This window comes from Rhamphochromis longiceps, linkage group LG22 (genome assembly GCF_057381845.1).
Source record: "Rhamphochromis longiceps isolate RC_006_pf linkage group LG22, R_longiceps_female_GT1.1, whole genome shotgun sequence".
Classification (NCBI taxonomy): Eukaryota; Metazoa; Chordata; class Actinopteri; order Cichliformes; family Cichlidae; genus Rhamphochromis; species Rhamphochromis longiceps.
In genome coordinates, this window is record NC_140577.1 from 2844342 (window position 1) to 2861562 (window position 17221).

General features: G+C 43.5%; 1 protein-coding gene and 1 pseudogene across 2 annotated transcripts in view; both read right to left on the reverse strand.

The window, feature by feature from the left end:
• LOC146643092 (Ig kappa-b4 chain C region pseudogene) overlaps window positions 1-17221 on the reverse strand; it is a 137350-nt pseudogene that overhangs the window by 44160 nt on the left and 75969 nt on the right. The window lies entirely within an intron of this gene.
• On the reverse strand, window positions 97-15523 carry LOC146643095 (immunoglobulin kappa light chain-like). The gene is made up of 4 exons (XM_085395298.1): window positions 14985-15523; window positions 14561-14877; window positions 1924-1975; window positions 97-569 (listed from the first exon to the last, which is right to left on the reverse strand). The coding sequence occupies exons 1-4, from the start codon at window positions 15034-15036 to the stop codon at window positions 244-246; spliced, it is 747 nt and encodes a 248-aa protein (XP_085251424.1). The 5' UTR covers window positions 15037-15523; the 3' UTR covers window positions 97-243.

Genomic DNA, 17221 nt, shown 5'->3' on the forward strand with positions numbered 1-17221 from the left:
ACTGGCTTCCAATTAGAACCCTGGAAATCATTATTTAGAGTTTAATATTGACATCACCACAAAAGTAAGACAAAGACTCGATTCTTATTTAATGTAGATATTTTTTTATTCTTTAAAACTTTAAACAAACTTTAAACTTTAAACAAAGCAATGAAAAATGAGAGAAGAAATTAGATTTTTTTTTTTAAAGCTACAGAGTGCAGACTGAAAGTAAGACCAGCATGAAAGTCACAGTTAGTCAGGTCAGGACTGGGGACACTGGTCTCTCATCAGTGGCTCTGAGACCACAGTGTGGGAGCCCTGGGTGGCCTCACAGGTCACAGAGCCCACCTTCATCCAGTGGTCTGCAGGGAGCCTCAGGGTGCTGCTCCAGCTGTAGAGGCCGTCGTTCTCCTGCACCACGGGGCTCCTGCTCTCCTCCCAGCTGATGCTGCCACTGCCATCCACCTTCCAGGACAGACTCCAGTCTGAGGGGAAGCCCTTGTTGGCCACACACATGACTGTAGCCTTCCCCTGTTTCAGCTCCTCACTGGAGGGACCCAGCACCTTCAGGGCGGGGCGGGCATCACCTAGGAAACACCAATCAGCTTAGAGGGCACGAACCACAATTTGAATTTCTCCGTTAAGAAGTTTCTGTCAGGTGTTTTTTCTGCTCCACCAGTCATTCACTCACACATTGTTTCACTTCCCTTTAAGAAACCTCTCATGCATATCAGCACAGAGAGAATCATCACACAGTTTGAGCTGAAATATGTTCAAACTACACTGGAAATAAAAAACAAAACAAAAACAAAGATGTGTCAACACTTTTAAAAGATGTTAAGCTTCCACATCATCAGTTCTTCATAATAAACAGCTTGTTCTGGATAAGAAACTCAATACCACTACTTACCTCATGTGTTTTTTTTATTGCTTACATTGTTGTAAATGATATGATACAATAAGAACACCAGAGATCTTTATCTTCACTCTGTGCAGTTTAACTTTTTTCATTGGAAATTGTCCTGAGTGTCTGAATAATCATTTCCAAAGCTGACTTTGTTTCTTAGGACAAAATTTATGAATAAAATAATTAATCAGTTACACAAAAAGTTTCCTAACCTTTCATATTAAATGAAATTAAAGAAAAGAAAAGAAAATTACATTTAAAAAAAAAAAGCTCCAAGTCTGACTTACTTCCAACTTGCAGTCTGGTTCCTCCACCAAAAGTCCACCACAGTGATACAAACTCATTGAGCCACCGTACAAAAACCTCTGACTGTAGAGAGACACGGCTCTCTGACTCTGTCAGACTGGATTAAAACTAAAAGCTCTCGAGACTTAACCAGATGTATGTATATGTAAAATATCCTCAAGTCCACTCTGATGTTTTATATTGTGTTTAATATTCATTTTAACATTTATTCTGAAGCTAACTTTGTTTCTTCATGAAGATTTATCTAAAAACTATTTTCCTGAGGTTTTTTTAGGCGCATTGAACAGAAAAGTTAAGATAATCAAAAGAAAGAAATTTGCTAAAGTAAATGAGGTTTAAGTTTGACTTACTTCCAACTTGCAGTCTGGTTCCTCCACCAAAAGTCCACCACAGTGATACAAACTCATTGAGGCGCCGTACAAAAACCTCTGACTGTAGAGAGACACGGCTCTCTGTGTGACTGAACTAAACCTACAAGCCCTCAAAATACAACTTTACCATCAGAACTAGAAATAATAATGAATAATATGAAACATCCCAGATTTTCATTGGAAATTGTCCTGAGTGTCTGAATATTCATTTCCAAAGCTGACTTTGTTTCTTAGGACAGAATTTATGAATAAAATAATTAATCAGTTACATAAAAAGTTTCCTAGCCTTTCATATTAAATGAAATTAAAGAAAAGAAAATTACATTTAAAAAAAAAAAAGCTCTACGGCTGACTTACTTCCAACTTGCAGTCTGGTTCCTCCACCGAACGTGTACCACAGTGATACAAACTCATTGAGCCGCCGTACAAAAACCTCTGACTGTAGAGAGACACGGCTCTCTGACTCTGAGACAAACAAACTCAACAATATGAATTCTTTAAATCATAATTTCATAACATATTAATATTATAATTTTTACATAAAAACAACGAAACACAATAAAACTATATTCCAATAATCCAATTTGGTCATTTACATTTTACAACTGTTACGATACATCACTTTAATGCTTCCACCTTCTTTATCATAACTCTAAACATTAAAATTAATTTTCAAGCTACAATCACAAAACTTAAAACTCATCAGGTAAAACCTGACAAATGCATCAAAACAGTTTTATGTTCTCTCACAAACACTTAGTGTCTTCAGATCGCGCACAGAACCAGTTAAAATGATAATACTGCTGAGCATTGCACACTACGTCACAAAACAGAGCATGAAACTCAGGTCTTTCCAGTCTCACAGTTTGTCCTGTTATTCTACAAAACATATAAAATGTCAACCTAAAACAGATGAATGATTCTGAGCAGGGCCGTGCAGAGATGCTGGAAGGGACGGGTGCTCAAAGTTCAAAAGGGGCACGTAGAACCAGGCTGAATAACAACAACACTGTTGCTGTTGAGGGGTTGCTGCTGCTCCTGCTGCAGATAGTGATGGAGGTCTGTGTTGCTTTGAGACTGTAGACAGTAAAAAGTCCACAGCAGAGATGGTAGCTGATTAAAGAAGTGTTATGAGATGATAATAAAATGCAAAGATTGGTGACAGCGCTCAGAAGCATTAAACCACAAAACTGTGGGAAATGAACTCGGCTCTGCCTGTGAGTCACTCTTCCATCTCCTCATCTCATCTGTCACTCTCCACTTGCTGTACATCTCAGAACAGGGCACACTCTGGTGTTTCATTAATCTATTATTTAATTATCCATACTTAAAAGCTCATGCACCTAATCCAAAATAAAGTAATGATAGAAAAATGTTATAGAACCAAAGCATTGTGTTTATTATTGTTTTTATACTTGAGCACCTCTGCTATACAACAACTGGTACAGGCGTTATTGTTCCCTGTTGTGACGGAGTTACACCGTCCCGGGCCGCAGACAGCTGATCTGGGCGCATACATGCACCACCACCATTAGTTTCTACAATTACTGCGCGTCTTTTCGTCGACCGGGCAGATAGACAAAAAGGGGTGAGAGGTATATTTTGAGCAGCGCAGAAGGTGGCCAACATATTTTCCCACTTACCTTTAATAAAGCCGGTCGCGGAGACTCGCTGTGATCGCCGATTGTACGGGGGTTATGCAAGCCGATGGTATGGTGTTCTCGGGTTCAAATAGTGGGTTTGCGCGCGCTTGAAAGGTCACGCGAACTGCATTATTTTTTTTGTTTGTTTTTTTGTTGTTGTGAAACACTGTAGGCTGCCTGGAATTGGCCATAAATGTCTGTATATACATATATGTATTGTAGGAATACAGCTGGAAATAAGCTGAGGGGGAAAGATTGTTTGGTGAAAGAAATAATAAAGAGATGACTATTATGCCTAGTGGGAGGGGTCATGGGGTATAAAAGAAGGCTGTCAGGGCCTACCTGGGTTCTTTCAGTGAGATGTTACAGAGAGGGTAACATGCAGACTGTGTTTTGTATATAGATGTTTGTTTTGTGTTGACTTAAGTTAGTTTCCTATTTTCTTTGTAAATAATCTTTTGTGCACCTGGGAGGCCGGCAGAATAAATTATCCACACTGAATGCTTCCTGACTACGCCTGCATTTGTTCGGGAGAAGTTTAGGAGAGGACCCCGCGACATATGGTGTCAGAAGTGGGATTGCTAGTCGGAAGAGGAAAACGCGCCTCCCAGTTAAGCGCACAGGGCTGCGGTCCCAGCAGCATGAGCTTCCAGTGGAGAAGACAGCAGAGGAGCTGGCATGGGACACAGTGCCGGCGTCGTCTTCTTCAGCAGAGGAGGAGGAGGAGGTTTCCGGCAGGATTGGTCCAGAATTGCCTACAGCTTCGACCTCAGCACGTGACCCAAATGGAGAGCTGATTGCGATGATGAGGGACTTCCTGGCGGGACAGCAAAGGAGAGAGGAGGTTTTTTTGGCAGAACTCAGGGGGCTGAGGACTGTTTCCCCTCCCAACGCTCAGCTGCATTCAGATTTTGCTGGTCAGCAAAGTCCAGCCCAAGCACCAGCCGGAGCAAGCACCACAGCAGCAATGGCCACGCCAAGCATCGCAACAGCAAGCAGCCCCAGAATGGTACTGCCTACACCTGCACGTCAAAGAGGATACCGGGATCCCCCAGAGGAGGTTCCCTCTCGTCAGTCACAAGCAGTGACCAACAGCCTCGACCAGTCAGTCTCAGAGTGGATGCGATCTGTTGGGCCAAAAATTCCACCCTATCAGATGGGGGAAGACATTGAGAACTATTTGTTGCGTTTTGAGCGAGTTGCCAAAACCTGGAGATGGCCAGAGAGTGAATGGGCCTGTCGTCTGGTTCCACTGCTATTGGGGAAGGCGTTGGAGGCCTACACTGCAATGGATGAAGAAAGAGCCCATCGTTATGAAGATTTAAAAGCGGCGTTGCTAACCAAATTTGACATTTCCCCTGAGACGTATCGGCAGAGGTTCCGGTCCAATACAGTTCCACCTGGTGAGATCCCCACTGAGACCTATTATCGCCTGAAGGGCCTCTATCGGCGCTGGATCCGACCAGAGCAGCATACTAAAGAAGAGATGGGAGAAGCTATCATCTTGGAGCAGTTAATCCAGGTACTTCCAGGGGAGGTCAGGACCTGGGTGAGGGAGCATGAGCCAGCAGATGGACTGACCGCTGCTAAGCTGGTGTCACAGTACTTCAATGTGCGTAAAGGAGCACCACCTGCACGCTCATCTGGGATGCCACAGCGACCACCACTCCCATCATCGGGTCTTCTGAAAAGGGAGAGCAACCCAGAGCCACCAGAAAACCCCAAGGCATCAAACTTACGAGGAGCGGGTAAGGACTTTCTTTGTTATTATTGCCAGCAGCCAGGTCATAAAGCCTCGGTATGCCCTATCCGGAAGGCTAAAGTCACTGGTGCCTGCTATGCACCCCGGCTGGAGATGGAGCCCACAAGGGTCCAGCCAGTGGATGTGCAACGCTATAAAAAAGTAAAGGTCAATGGTCTGCAGGCTACTGCTTTGCTGGACACTGGTAGTTTTATGTCTTTAATTAAGCATAGTTTGGTACCAGTGAACAGTGTGGACTATAGCAGACAGGAAGAAGTTTTATGTGTGCATGGCGATAAACATCCATACCCAAAAGTGGAGGTAACAGTGACTATTAACGAACAGCCATACCTGTTGTCAGTTGGGGTGGTACAGAACTTGCCTGTAGAGGTTATTCTGGGGATGCACTTGTCTGTACTCATGGACTTGCTGCAAGAAAAAGAAGAACAGTGGACAGAGACTGATGTGGGGGATAAGGGGAATGCTAAATTAAACGTGTCTGGCCCAGTGGTCACTAGAGCCCAAATGAAGGCTGGATGCCAACCCTTGCCAGACTTTGACAGTAGTCTGTGCGAGGGTGGCACTAATGGGCCAAGAAAATCCCGCCGCCAACGCCGCATTGAGAAGCAGCTATGGTCAAAGGGGCCGGACACTAAGAGCATGAAATGGGATGTACCAGAAAATATCACTGTTGCAAAGGGAGGATGAAACGTTGAAAGTTTTCTTTGCTAATGTGACTGAAGGGGGAACTGGGAAATGGGGAGGGAAAGAGAAGTTCATTGTTGACAAAAATGTGTTGTATGCAGTTGACGGTGACCACCAACGGCTTGTGATACCTTCTAGTTGTAGACCCCTCATTATGCAATTAGCACATACCCTCCCCTGGGCAGGTCATCTGCGTCGCCAAAAAACCTATATGTGAGTTAGCTCACGTTTCTTTTGGCCATCAATGTACACAGACATACAAAAATATTGCCGTACATGCCCTACCTGCCAGAAAACTTGTCCAGCTCGCAAGTCAGACAGGGCCCTGCCACAGCCACTTCCGGTCATCTCCACCCCCTTCCGTAGGATAGCTATGGACATTGTGGGTCCTCTGGTAAAAAGTAGTCGGGGTCATCAGTACATTTTGGTGGTGTGTGATTATGCGACTCATTTCCCAGAAGCGTTCCCCCTGTGTGCGCTCATGGCACCCAATGTTCTGCGTGCACTGGTACAGCTGTTCTCCCGGGTGGGGATACCAGATGAGATTTTGACCGACCAAGGGACTAACTTTACCTCTAGGTTGATGCAGCTCTTCCACAACCAGCTAGGCATCTCTGCCATCAGGACGTCACCCTACCATACACAGACAGATGGGTTAGTGGAGAGGTTCAACCAAACTCTGAAGAGGATGCTGCAGAAGTTTGTGTCAGACACTGGGAAAGACTGGGACCAGTGGCTACCCTTCCTGCTGTTTGTGTACAGAGAAGTTCCCCAGGCTTCCACTGGTTTCTCACCATTCGAGCTACTCTATGGTTGGGATGTGCAGGGGCCATTGGATCTCCTCCGGAAGGGTTGGGAGTCTCCTGCTTCTGCTCCAAATGATAAAGGAGTGGTGCAATTTGTGCTGGAAATGAGAGATCGGTTGGGGAGATACCATGAAGAGGCCGAGGTCAACCTGCGAGACGCTCAACGAAGCCAGAAGACCTGGTATGACCAACAGGCCCGGCAACGTGAATTTCAACCTGGTCAAAAGGTGTTGTTACTTCTCCCGTCAGCCAACAGTAAACTTCTGGCGAAATGGCAAGGGCCATACACAGTTCTTCGCAGAATGGGGCCAGTGACCTATGAGATTCATCATCCTGAAAAGAGGAAACCGAAGCAGACTTACCATGTGAATCTCCTGAAAGAATGGGAAGAGCGTGCCCACCAGGCCCCTGCGAAAGCTCTGATGGCAAGAGAAATGCCAAGAGAAGGGAAGACAGAACCCGAGCAGGGAGCCGATACGATGTCTCCGGTGCTGACTCATCTTACCCCACAGCAGGCTGCTGAGCTATTCCAAGTCCTTTGGGAGACTTCATCTCTGTGTTCAGTTAACCCCGGCAGGACCACCCTTGTCGAACATGTGATACGCCTAAAGGATGGACATCCCATCCGCCAACGTCCATACCGGGTTCCACAACACCTAGTGGATAAACTGCGACAGGAGGTGGAGAAGATGCTGGAGCTTGGGGTGATAGAGCCGTCCTGCTCAGAGTGGTGTAGCCCGGTGGTCATCATCTTCAAAGATGGCTCCCTACGCATCTGCATTGATTTCCGGAAGCTTAATTCCATTTCAGAGTTTGATGCCTACCCCATGCCTCGAACCGAGGATTTGCTGGAGAAGATCGGAGCGGCCAGGTACATCACCACCTTGGATCTTTGCAAAGGTTACTGGCAAGTGCCACTGGAGGAGTCTTCTCGACCGCACACCGCCTTCAGGACACCTGCCGGCCTGTTCCAGTTCACGGTGATGCCATTTGGCCTACATGGGGCACCGGCCACCTTCCAAAGGCTGATGGACAAATTACTACAGGACTTTAATAGACAGTAATATATGATGAGTAATAATTTAAAAAATCCATACACATAAAACACACACACACACACACATACGGTGACATTTTATACCTTCTCCAGAATTCTGTATATACTACGGCCACAAGTTTTCATCATGATGCTGATCCAGAATCCTTCCCTTATTATTTAATTCTAGTGCTATAAGTGTCATGGTCCTGGGTCATGTGACCCAGTGTTTTGTGTTAATTATTATTATCTTATGCTTTAGGTTATTCTGGTTATGTCTTTTGCTGTGATTTCTAGTTCCTAGGTTTGGTTCCCATGCTCCCTCTGTTCCAGTTCAGTCAGGTCTCTGTGTAAAGTCCGTGGCTGTGTCCCAATTCAGGGTCTGCAAGCTTGAAGTACGCGCACTACGTGTACTGCGTACGGTGCGTACTATGAGTACGAGAAGTGCGGAAGTGAGAGGCTTGTGAAATGGGACGGTCTAGCCTGCGTCGCGCTGTTCAGGTTGCCTAGCAACCATGATGCTAACCGCGAGAAACATTTCATACAGCTTTGTGTGACAGAAATGAAGGAGAAAAAATGTCTTGTTGGTCATTCATTTTTGTCATGACATCACTTTGATTAGTTGAGTATCTGAGGACTGGAAATATATATATATATATATATATGTGTGTGTGTGTGTGTGTGTATATACATATATTACAGCAGTGAGCTTGAACTTGAAAGATTCAAGTTGCAGTTTATATTTTCTATCACCTTAAATCTTCACTCAAAAGTGTATATACAGATGTATTATACATAAGAGACAAATATTGTTCGTTTAATATGTTGGCATTACTAAATTTGGCTCAATGCTTACATACATGTGTGAAAAGGAAAATGTACGAGCTGTGAAAACTGTGTCTGATAAAATGAAGAGTAGACTGATATATGAAATATTCCTTTATTGGGTGAGAAAATCAGACCATGTCATAACTGCTTTAAGTCATACAGAATAGATATCAGAGCCTTAAACAGGCTGACGTCTGCTAAATGGGTCAAACTGGGCAGAAAGTCTACAAACACATAACATCCTTATAGAATATGATGTAACACTATAGATCAACTTAGCTCAGAATATATAAAGCATATAAACAATTACAGCAATATGATGCAACACACACAGCAGCTGCTGTAAGATTAGCATTTTGTCATGTTTGAAATATTAATCTAATATAATGTGTTTCTGGCACTTCTCCCCCTGCAAATTTGTGTCTTTGTCTCATTTTCTCTGTATCTCTTTGTACAACTTTATAGTGACAAAAAAAGGCTTTCTATTCTAACTTGCATGTTTCTGTCAGTCAGATGATTTCCATAGAGAGGCACTTTGCATCAGCAGCACCATGCTCCAGTGCTCTGGGAGAGTTTATAGTCCTGAGAGTTGAACACTGGATGACTGACAGCTGTCCTTCATCACAACAGAAGCCACAGAAATCCTCCTCATCAAAAACATGACTTTGATCTGCGTCCTCATCTGGACTCTCCTCTGCTGCTGCTTCACAGGTAAAGTCCAGAGAATCAAACTCCTCTCCTCTATCAACATCTGTCCCTCTGAAATGAAGCCCACAAAACCATGAAGCTGCTTTATGTTTTTGTCTCTGTGTCCTCAGAGTCCAGAGGACAATATACAGTGACTCAGCCTGGAGCAGTGAGCTCTGCTGTGGGAGCAACTGTGAGCATCAAGTGTACGACCAGTCAGGATGTTTATGGCAACAACCATTTGGCCTGGTACCAACAGAAAGATGGAGGAGTTCCTAAACTGCTCATTTACTACGCTAGCACTCGACAATCAGGGATTCCAGCTCGTTTTACAGGCAGTGGATCAAACTCTGACTTCACTCTGACCATCAGTGGAGTCCAGGCTGAAGATGCAGCAGTTTATTACTGTATGTGTTGGCACTATCCTAACAGTCTGTGGGTGAGCACACAGTGAAAAACAGTCGTACAAAAACCTCCCTCAGTCAGACTGAACAGAAACTGAAGTGACTGCTGCAGCTGGAAGATACTGCAGAGACTGATACAGTTCACTGAGGACACACACACACACACACACACACTGTAGATCTCTTAAACAAATACCATCATTTTTTGCACAGCAAGGAAAAGTTGGAGAAAGTCTCGGGAAACAATCTCTCATCTTGCAAAAATTATTTCTCTGAAATGAAGCTCCCAAAACCATGATGTGTACGATTATGATAAAGAAAGCTGAGCAGTGTATTGAAAAAAGCTTGGCTATGACCTTTGAGCTCAGCTTGAAAATAGATCTGTGAAGGTTCTCAGTCATCCAGGTGCTCGTACTCTAAGGAGCCAGCAAACCTACAAAATGTCTTTGGGGCAAGACTTCGTTCCCTCTCACCTACTCGAGGATGACAGTGTGGAAATAAGTGTGCAGTCAGTTATTAATACTCGTCTTCTACCTGGGTGTTGTTGGGTCTGTGTTTCCACAAGCCCCGCTGGTTTAGAGACTAATTCATCATGAAGAAAACGAGACAGTCAGCGATCGATCGATTTATTTGCAATGGAGGCCTCGTCGGTGTCTACCACAAAATGACCCCAACGATGGCCTCCGCTTGCTGCCTTTTATTGGGAATTGTGTGTGTGTGTGTGTGTGTGTGTGTGTGTGTGTGTGTGTGTGTGTGTGTGTGTAAGCTGGTGCCAGGAGTCCAGCGGTCCACCTAAACAAAAGGCTCTTATACTTAAACAGATACAGAGTAGGTGTCCTCCCATACTATTTAAAGAAGGTACGACCTCACTCATGACCTTAGGATGTGTGTGCATGCCAGAACACTCTGGAAGAGTCTTTGCAGACTACCAAGGATCAGACCTCTATCATTATACAATTGATACCTCTAAGCATATATGATTATATGATAGAGCCCTTTTTTATGGCCTCTATCAACCCTCATCGCCTCACTTCAGGCATGCTTCCTGTGGGGGGAATACTTATGACTCCTCTATTGTCCTTTTTATCTCTGCAGAAAACCTTTCTCGGAAAGGGTATTGGATCCAGTTGTTTTACTGCTGTTATGATCCCACCTGTTGAATCACTTTAGCAGTCTTGTAGAAGTGGTCATGATGCAAATGACAACAACAATGACACAAAGGAAGACCCTCTTCAGATTGTCAAAGTATGCTTAGCACAGTGACACAGCATTAGGTGATGTTCATAGGAAATTGCCGTCGGTCATTCCCCATCACCACCCTAGCTTCTGGTTTCTGTGCTGCTCACAGAATCATGATGCCATCATTGAACTCCCTCTGTGCTGTCGATTGGAGCTTGGCACGCTCCCCTCACCCTCAGATGCCCGTCTGTAGTATTTTTTTCTCTTACTTTCTTTGCTAAATGTACCTGTATATTGTTTATATGATCTAAATATATTAACAATGAACAATTTCTTTTTGTTCTCAGATCAAATAAAACAATTCCATCTCAAATACTTTTTTTCCACATAATGAAAGTATTTGTGTAGAAATTAAAACTCTTTGCAAGTAAATTATTGTTTTATCATATATCCTGCGTAATTTAAAATACGAAAATATTAAAACCATACTAAATATAGAAGAATGTATTAAAACTATCACAGTAAAGCTCCTGTTAAGTAAAGGTGGTATGAATAATTTGTTTTACAGAGACGAGTAAAACTTTGATTTTCAAGTCCTTTCACTCTAATTACCACTGGAGCAAAGGTAAGGTAGAAAATTTAATGTAATGCAGGGCTGTAGAGTGCAACCAATTTGGTCGCAAGTGCGATTAAAAATAATCTCAGGTCGCAGCGGTACGACAAACTACTCGAGTAAAATAAATAAATAAAAAAACACTCTCTGCGACTCTGAAACTCTCCCTGTGGTCAACAACCGACACACATTATGCTCCTATCGTGGTCTAAACCAATCAGAGATAATCAGGGGTGGGACCTCTCTGATTGGTCGTAGTTCAGATATTCATGTAGTCTGTCTGTACGTTTGAAAGTACAGGCAGATAGAGAGAGGTGAGTAGCTTGAATAAAGCGACATTGATTCATTAAATCCTAAATCGAGTTTTAAAAATAAATATATTTTCCCAGAAACGCCGGAATCTCAGGTTAAAGATCACAAAAGTATTTTATCAACCACCAAACAGTAAATGAGAGCAGGTAAACGGATTCCACACAAAGACACACAGTGTAAACACACAGCGCGGACCCGACGCATCAGAATCAGCTTTCTCTGCTTTCTCACACGACGGCACGTAGACGGACACGCCATCGGGCTGAAAGCCGACAGCTCACTGATTCTGATGCGTCGGGTCCGCGCTGTTTACGTCTTTTTTTGTGCTGATTCTGAGCTGCAGGTTTTGTCTCTCTCCAAGCAAAATTGACTGAACCAGCAGCAAAAGAAGCAACAAACTATTCACATCTGATAAACATCGTCATGAATTCCCTCTTACTTTACTGTTTTGTTTCCACCAAGATAAAAATCACACTTCATGCACAGCTCTCTCTCTCTCTGTACTTCAAGAACAGTTTCCCGTCTCAAATCTCTGTTTTCTGCATTATTCCTTCGCTTATTACCCACCAGTCTACCGTTGTTTACAGCGCTGTCAGCCTCTGTCTTTTTTTCTTTTACTTCAATGACCTCGGACAAGAAAGCCTATTTTCTGCTGTTCAATACTGAAGAAATGTAAACTTTTTAAAATTATGCAAAATTGCAAAATAGTTTTAAGATTATCTGCTATAAAAAGCCAGGCCAGGAATATCTCCTTCATGTTTTCTGTTTTTTATTCTCAGTTACTTTGACACATGGACATTGTTAGGATTGATATTTTTTATATTGTCATTTGTGCTAAAATATATAGATATATAACCATTGCCTTTATGTGTCCTAATATGGCTATCATTATGAAGAAAAAGCCAGACAGTCAAAGGGGCTTTCTTTTGTTTACATTTACATCATGTACACTTATATAAGTTGGTTGGAGTTTTGAGCCATGGGTGGACATGACTCAAAAAGGGGGGAGAAGATCATAAACAACTTGATCCAATTTCCTTTAAAAAACTTTTTCTGCAGTGACAACAGGAAAGGAGAGGAGTTGTAAATGCAGATGATTCACCAGGTGACTCGATCACCCCACAGGGTGTCTACAGTGAGAAGATTTGGGGGTTTGAAAGGGGTCATAAAGAGGAGTGTTGACCAGGCTACAGCTTTGAAGATAGCTGGAAGCCACATGGACAAACCAAAAACCAACGGATGTGTTTGAATGCCTATGTCTGCATACATTTGGATTGTAGTGCATATTCTTTTGAGAACGTTGATTCTTGTTTTTGACTGTTGACATTCATTTGTTTCCTTGCAGGATGTAGTTTCCTGTGTGTGAGATGAATGAGAAGTAGGATAATTGCTAAGCACGTTTCGTACATGTATGAACTGTGAACTTTTGCAGCAGTAGGAAGTGAATGATGTGAGGAGCTGTGTGTGAATGAAGCCTATACTGAACTGTCAAACACAAGGGTGCATAAGTGGAAATTTATGTACAAAGTTGACAAAAAGGGGGGACTGTTGGAGTCAAATTGTTAAATGTTGTCATTGTGTTACTTAAATGTGTAAGACTTAGTTCAAGCAGCATGGTCAAAGACATTCCTTTGTCTCTGACCACCTCTCCAGCCTGTTTGTTGGTGGGGGAGGCTGTAGTGTTTCATTATAGGGACATCCTGTGTGAGGGTTCTGTTTTCTTGGTTAGTAAGCTTCCTGCTTTTATGACCCTTTTGATAAGCAGGAGGTCACACAAACGCACCACCAAACAAACATACACACTCACATACACACAAACACAGTGCTTGTGTTCTCAGAATAAAAAGCTGCAAGGAAGGCTGTTTACTTGATGCTGGCTAGCAGACAGGTGAGGAGCGTTTAGCTCCAAGAGCCTGGTTCCAACCAGCCTCCCTTGCTAGCAAGTAAAATTGCTGTTCATCTTGCTTCCTTGTCGTTAACGGGAATAAGTTTCTAAACCAGCGGGGCCTGTGGAAGCGCAGAGCAGCGATCGCGGCGAAGCTGCTCCTCCGGCACCGATGCCAGAGGCGGCGGGATTCCTCCAGATCGCTCGCTAACACTGTGGAGCATCAGCAGTGAGTCACGGATGTTAAAAAGCGTCTGTCGCTCATACACCAACAGGGAGTGGGTTTTCCAAGCTAGCAGGGACACCACTAAGAACACAATATGCAAACATTGCAGAACCGAGAGAAAGACGGCGTGCCATAACACCCGGTGCCATCTCTGCATTCTTATGGCCAAAGAGTGCCAAAGCACTTTAAGCACAAGAACACGATTGTTAGTTAATCATTTACAAATCAATATTGTCTGTATGGACAGCAATTTCCCCCCAAAAAAGGGCACATGTAAAACCGCGGTGTTAAGCAATGCGGTTGAAAAAGTGGCGCACCAGTGCAACCAAGGCAAAAAGTTATTCTAGAGCCCTGTAATGTTAAAGATAATTAGAACATGAAGCCACTGCTTAGCTTAACTGAAAACAATTCTGGGATTTGTTTTTTGAACTTTAGCATCACAGTTGAACAAATGAAAGACCAGGAGAATAACAAAGTGAAAGATGAAGCATCGACCAAATCATTTTAACAATGTTCAAGTTTGAAAATATACAGCTTAATAAAAACAGGATGACTTTATTTGCACAACAATGTGAGTTGATAAGAAGGTTCGTTTTTGGTATAGAGGAGTTTATTTGTTTTGGATGTGAGCAATGCCAAAACAAGAAAACAGGTCCTTATGTTCCCCAATCTTCCCAAACAGAAAATGAAAAGTAAACCAAACACGAGTTTCTAAGCAATGCTCTTAACCAGGAAACAAGTGTTTCAACAAAAATGGCCTTTCACTGTGTGTGTGTGTGTGTGTGTGTGTGTGTGTGTGTGTGTGTGTGTGTGTCCTCAGTGAACTGTATCAGTCTCTGCAGTATCTTCCAGCTGCAGCAGTCACTTCACTTTCTGTTCAGTCTGACTGAGGGAGGTTTTTGTACGACTGTTTTTCACTGTGTGAACACATACTGACTGTTAGGATAGTGAAAACTCTGACAGTAATAAACTGCTGCATCTTCAGCCTGGACTCCACTGATGGTCAGAGTGAAGTCAGAGTTTGATCCACTGCCTGTAAAACGAGCTGGAATCCCTGATTGTCGACTGCTAGTGTAGTAAATAAGACGTTTGGGAGTTTCTCCAGCTTTCTGTTGGTACCAGGCTAAACAGTGAGCGCTGCCAGAAACATAAACATTCTGACTGGTCGTACACTTGATGCTCACAGTTGCTCCCACAGCAGAGCTCACTGCTCCAGGCTGAGTCACTGTGATCTGTCCTCTGGACTCTGAGGACACAGAGACAAAAACATAAAGCAGCTTCATGGTTTTGTGGGCTTCATTTCAGAGGGACAGATGTTGATAGAGGAGAGGAGTTTGATTCTCTGGACTTTACCTGTGAAGCAGCAGCAGAGGAGAGTCCAGATGAGGACGCAGATCAAAGTCATGTTTTTGATGAGGAGGATTTCTGTGGCTTCTGTTGTGATGAAGGACAGCTGTCAGTCATCCAGTGTTCAACTCTCAGGACTATAAACTCTCCCAGAGCACTGGAGCATGGTGCTGCTGATGCAAAGTGCCTCTCTATGGAAATCATCTGACTGACTCCAGCACGACTCGTTTAAAAAGAGTTTTTCACAGCATATTTGGAATGTGACTCAACTGAACACTGTAGATTCATATACAGGTAACAAATAAAGAAAAACTCGACCCCTACAATGAAGTGATGTGAAAGCTGTGTAAATTTGAGCAGATCAGAATCAGAATCAGAATCAGAATCAGAAAGGGGTTTATTGCCAAATGTTGAGCAGGTTTACAACATCAGGAAATTGCTGCGGTGCTTCAGTGCAAACATACTGTCATAAATTGCGCTTAAATAGACATGAAAAAAATAAAAGTAAGAATAAGAATTAAAAGTGCTACGTAGAAAGATATATGCATGAGATATATACATGAGAATAAGAATTAAGAGTGCTACGTAGAAAGATATATACATGAGTGCAGGTGGTGATCAGTGCAAACATGGAATGATGCAGTGAACACAGCGTAGGGTCATGTGTTAGTGGTGGGAACAGTCATACGTTTATTGTTCATGTGTCCGACAGCAGAGGGGAAGAAACTGTTCTTATGGCGAGAGGTTCTGGTGCGAATGGACCGGAGCCTCCTGCCTGAGGGGAGCAGGTCAAACAGACTGTGTCCAGGGTGAGAAGGGTCAGCTGAGATCCGAGCTGCACGCCCCAGTGTCCTGGAGGTGTACAGGTCCTGCAGAGATGGGAGTCTGCAGCCAATCACCTTCTCAGCAGAGCGCACAACACGCTGCAGTCTCTGTTTGTCCCTGATAGTGGCTCCAGCGTACCACATGGTGATGGAGGAGGTGAGGATGGACTCGATGATTGCAGTGTAGAACTGCATCATCGTCCGTGTTGGCAGGTTGAATTTCTTCAGCTGCCTCAGGAAGTACATCCTCTGCTGGGCTTTCTTGATGACGGAGGTGATGGTGGGCTCCCACTTCAGGTCCTGGGTGATGGTGGTACCCAGGAAGCGGAATGAGTCCACAGAGGTGATGGGGGTGTCAGTCAGGATGATGGGGGGGAGTGGGGCTGTGTGCTTCCTGAAGTCCACAATAATCTCCACTGTCTTCTGGGCATTCAGCACCAGGTTGTTGTGGCTGCACCAAGACACCAGACGTTCAACCTCCCTCCTGTAGGCAGACTCATGTGTTAGAGCTCACGTTTATCCTCCAGTATCATCACCATCATTGACACCGAATGTGGGGACATAATCAAAATCGTAATTATAAAACTTTTAAATAAAAAAACTGGAGAATCCGTACCAAAGAGCACTGAAGCTTTTATATTCGGTGTTAACTCAACAATGTAAACAAACACTTTTTCAGTTTTCGCTCCTTTGTTGTGACATATCTCACTTTGTCACTGCAGAATAATGTCATGGAAATATAATCAACAAAGTCTGCAGACACGATGAGCCAACACCTTTTTAATTCCCAAGCAGTTGAGGGAGGGAGGACATTCAGTGGGGCACTGATACGTGTCTCTAAAGATGAATAGCAGCCCTCTTTAAATACAGTCAAACAGAAGGCATTTCCACAGCTGTTGTCACACCCTTGACCCCTCCAAGAGAGGGAGAGAGTTTACAACTTTATCTCCTCTTCCAGTGTCACATAGAGACTGCTCCTTGCCTCTTCCCCACATCCTCAAAGACCTGATTAACAAAAGACTTCACCACCTGTTGAATTCTCCCCCTCTGGGTGTCACCAACTTTCTCACGATGCCTGACTTTGTACAATAGAGTAAAAGCTGAATGCTTCCCCACATGTGAACCTCGAAGTGACCCAAAAGTGATATTACTAAAACATGTGACAAATTCATAAAATAAAAGAAATTTCCAGCACATTCCCACTCTTTGGATTACTCTGCTAATCACATCAATTCAGATTACAATTACTTTGTTGAAATAAAAGGATTACACGTCTTTTCCCGTTTCATATGTTAGGCTGTGCACTCTCTATGGTAATTCCACGCTGGTTGAAACCCAAAGAAAACATTAAGAGGCTCTAATGTCTGTGTCTCAATCTTGCAGCCCATGTCATCTCTACTTGCTGCCAGCATTATGACG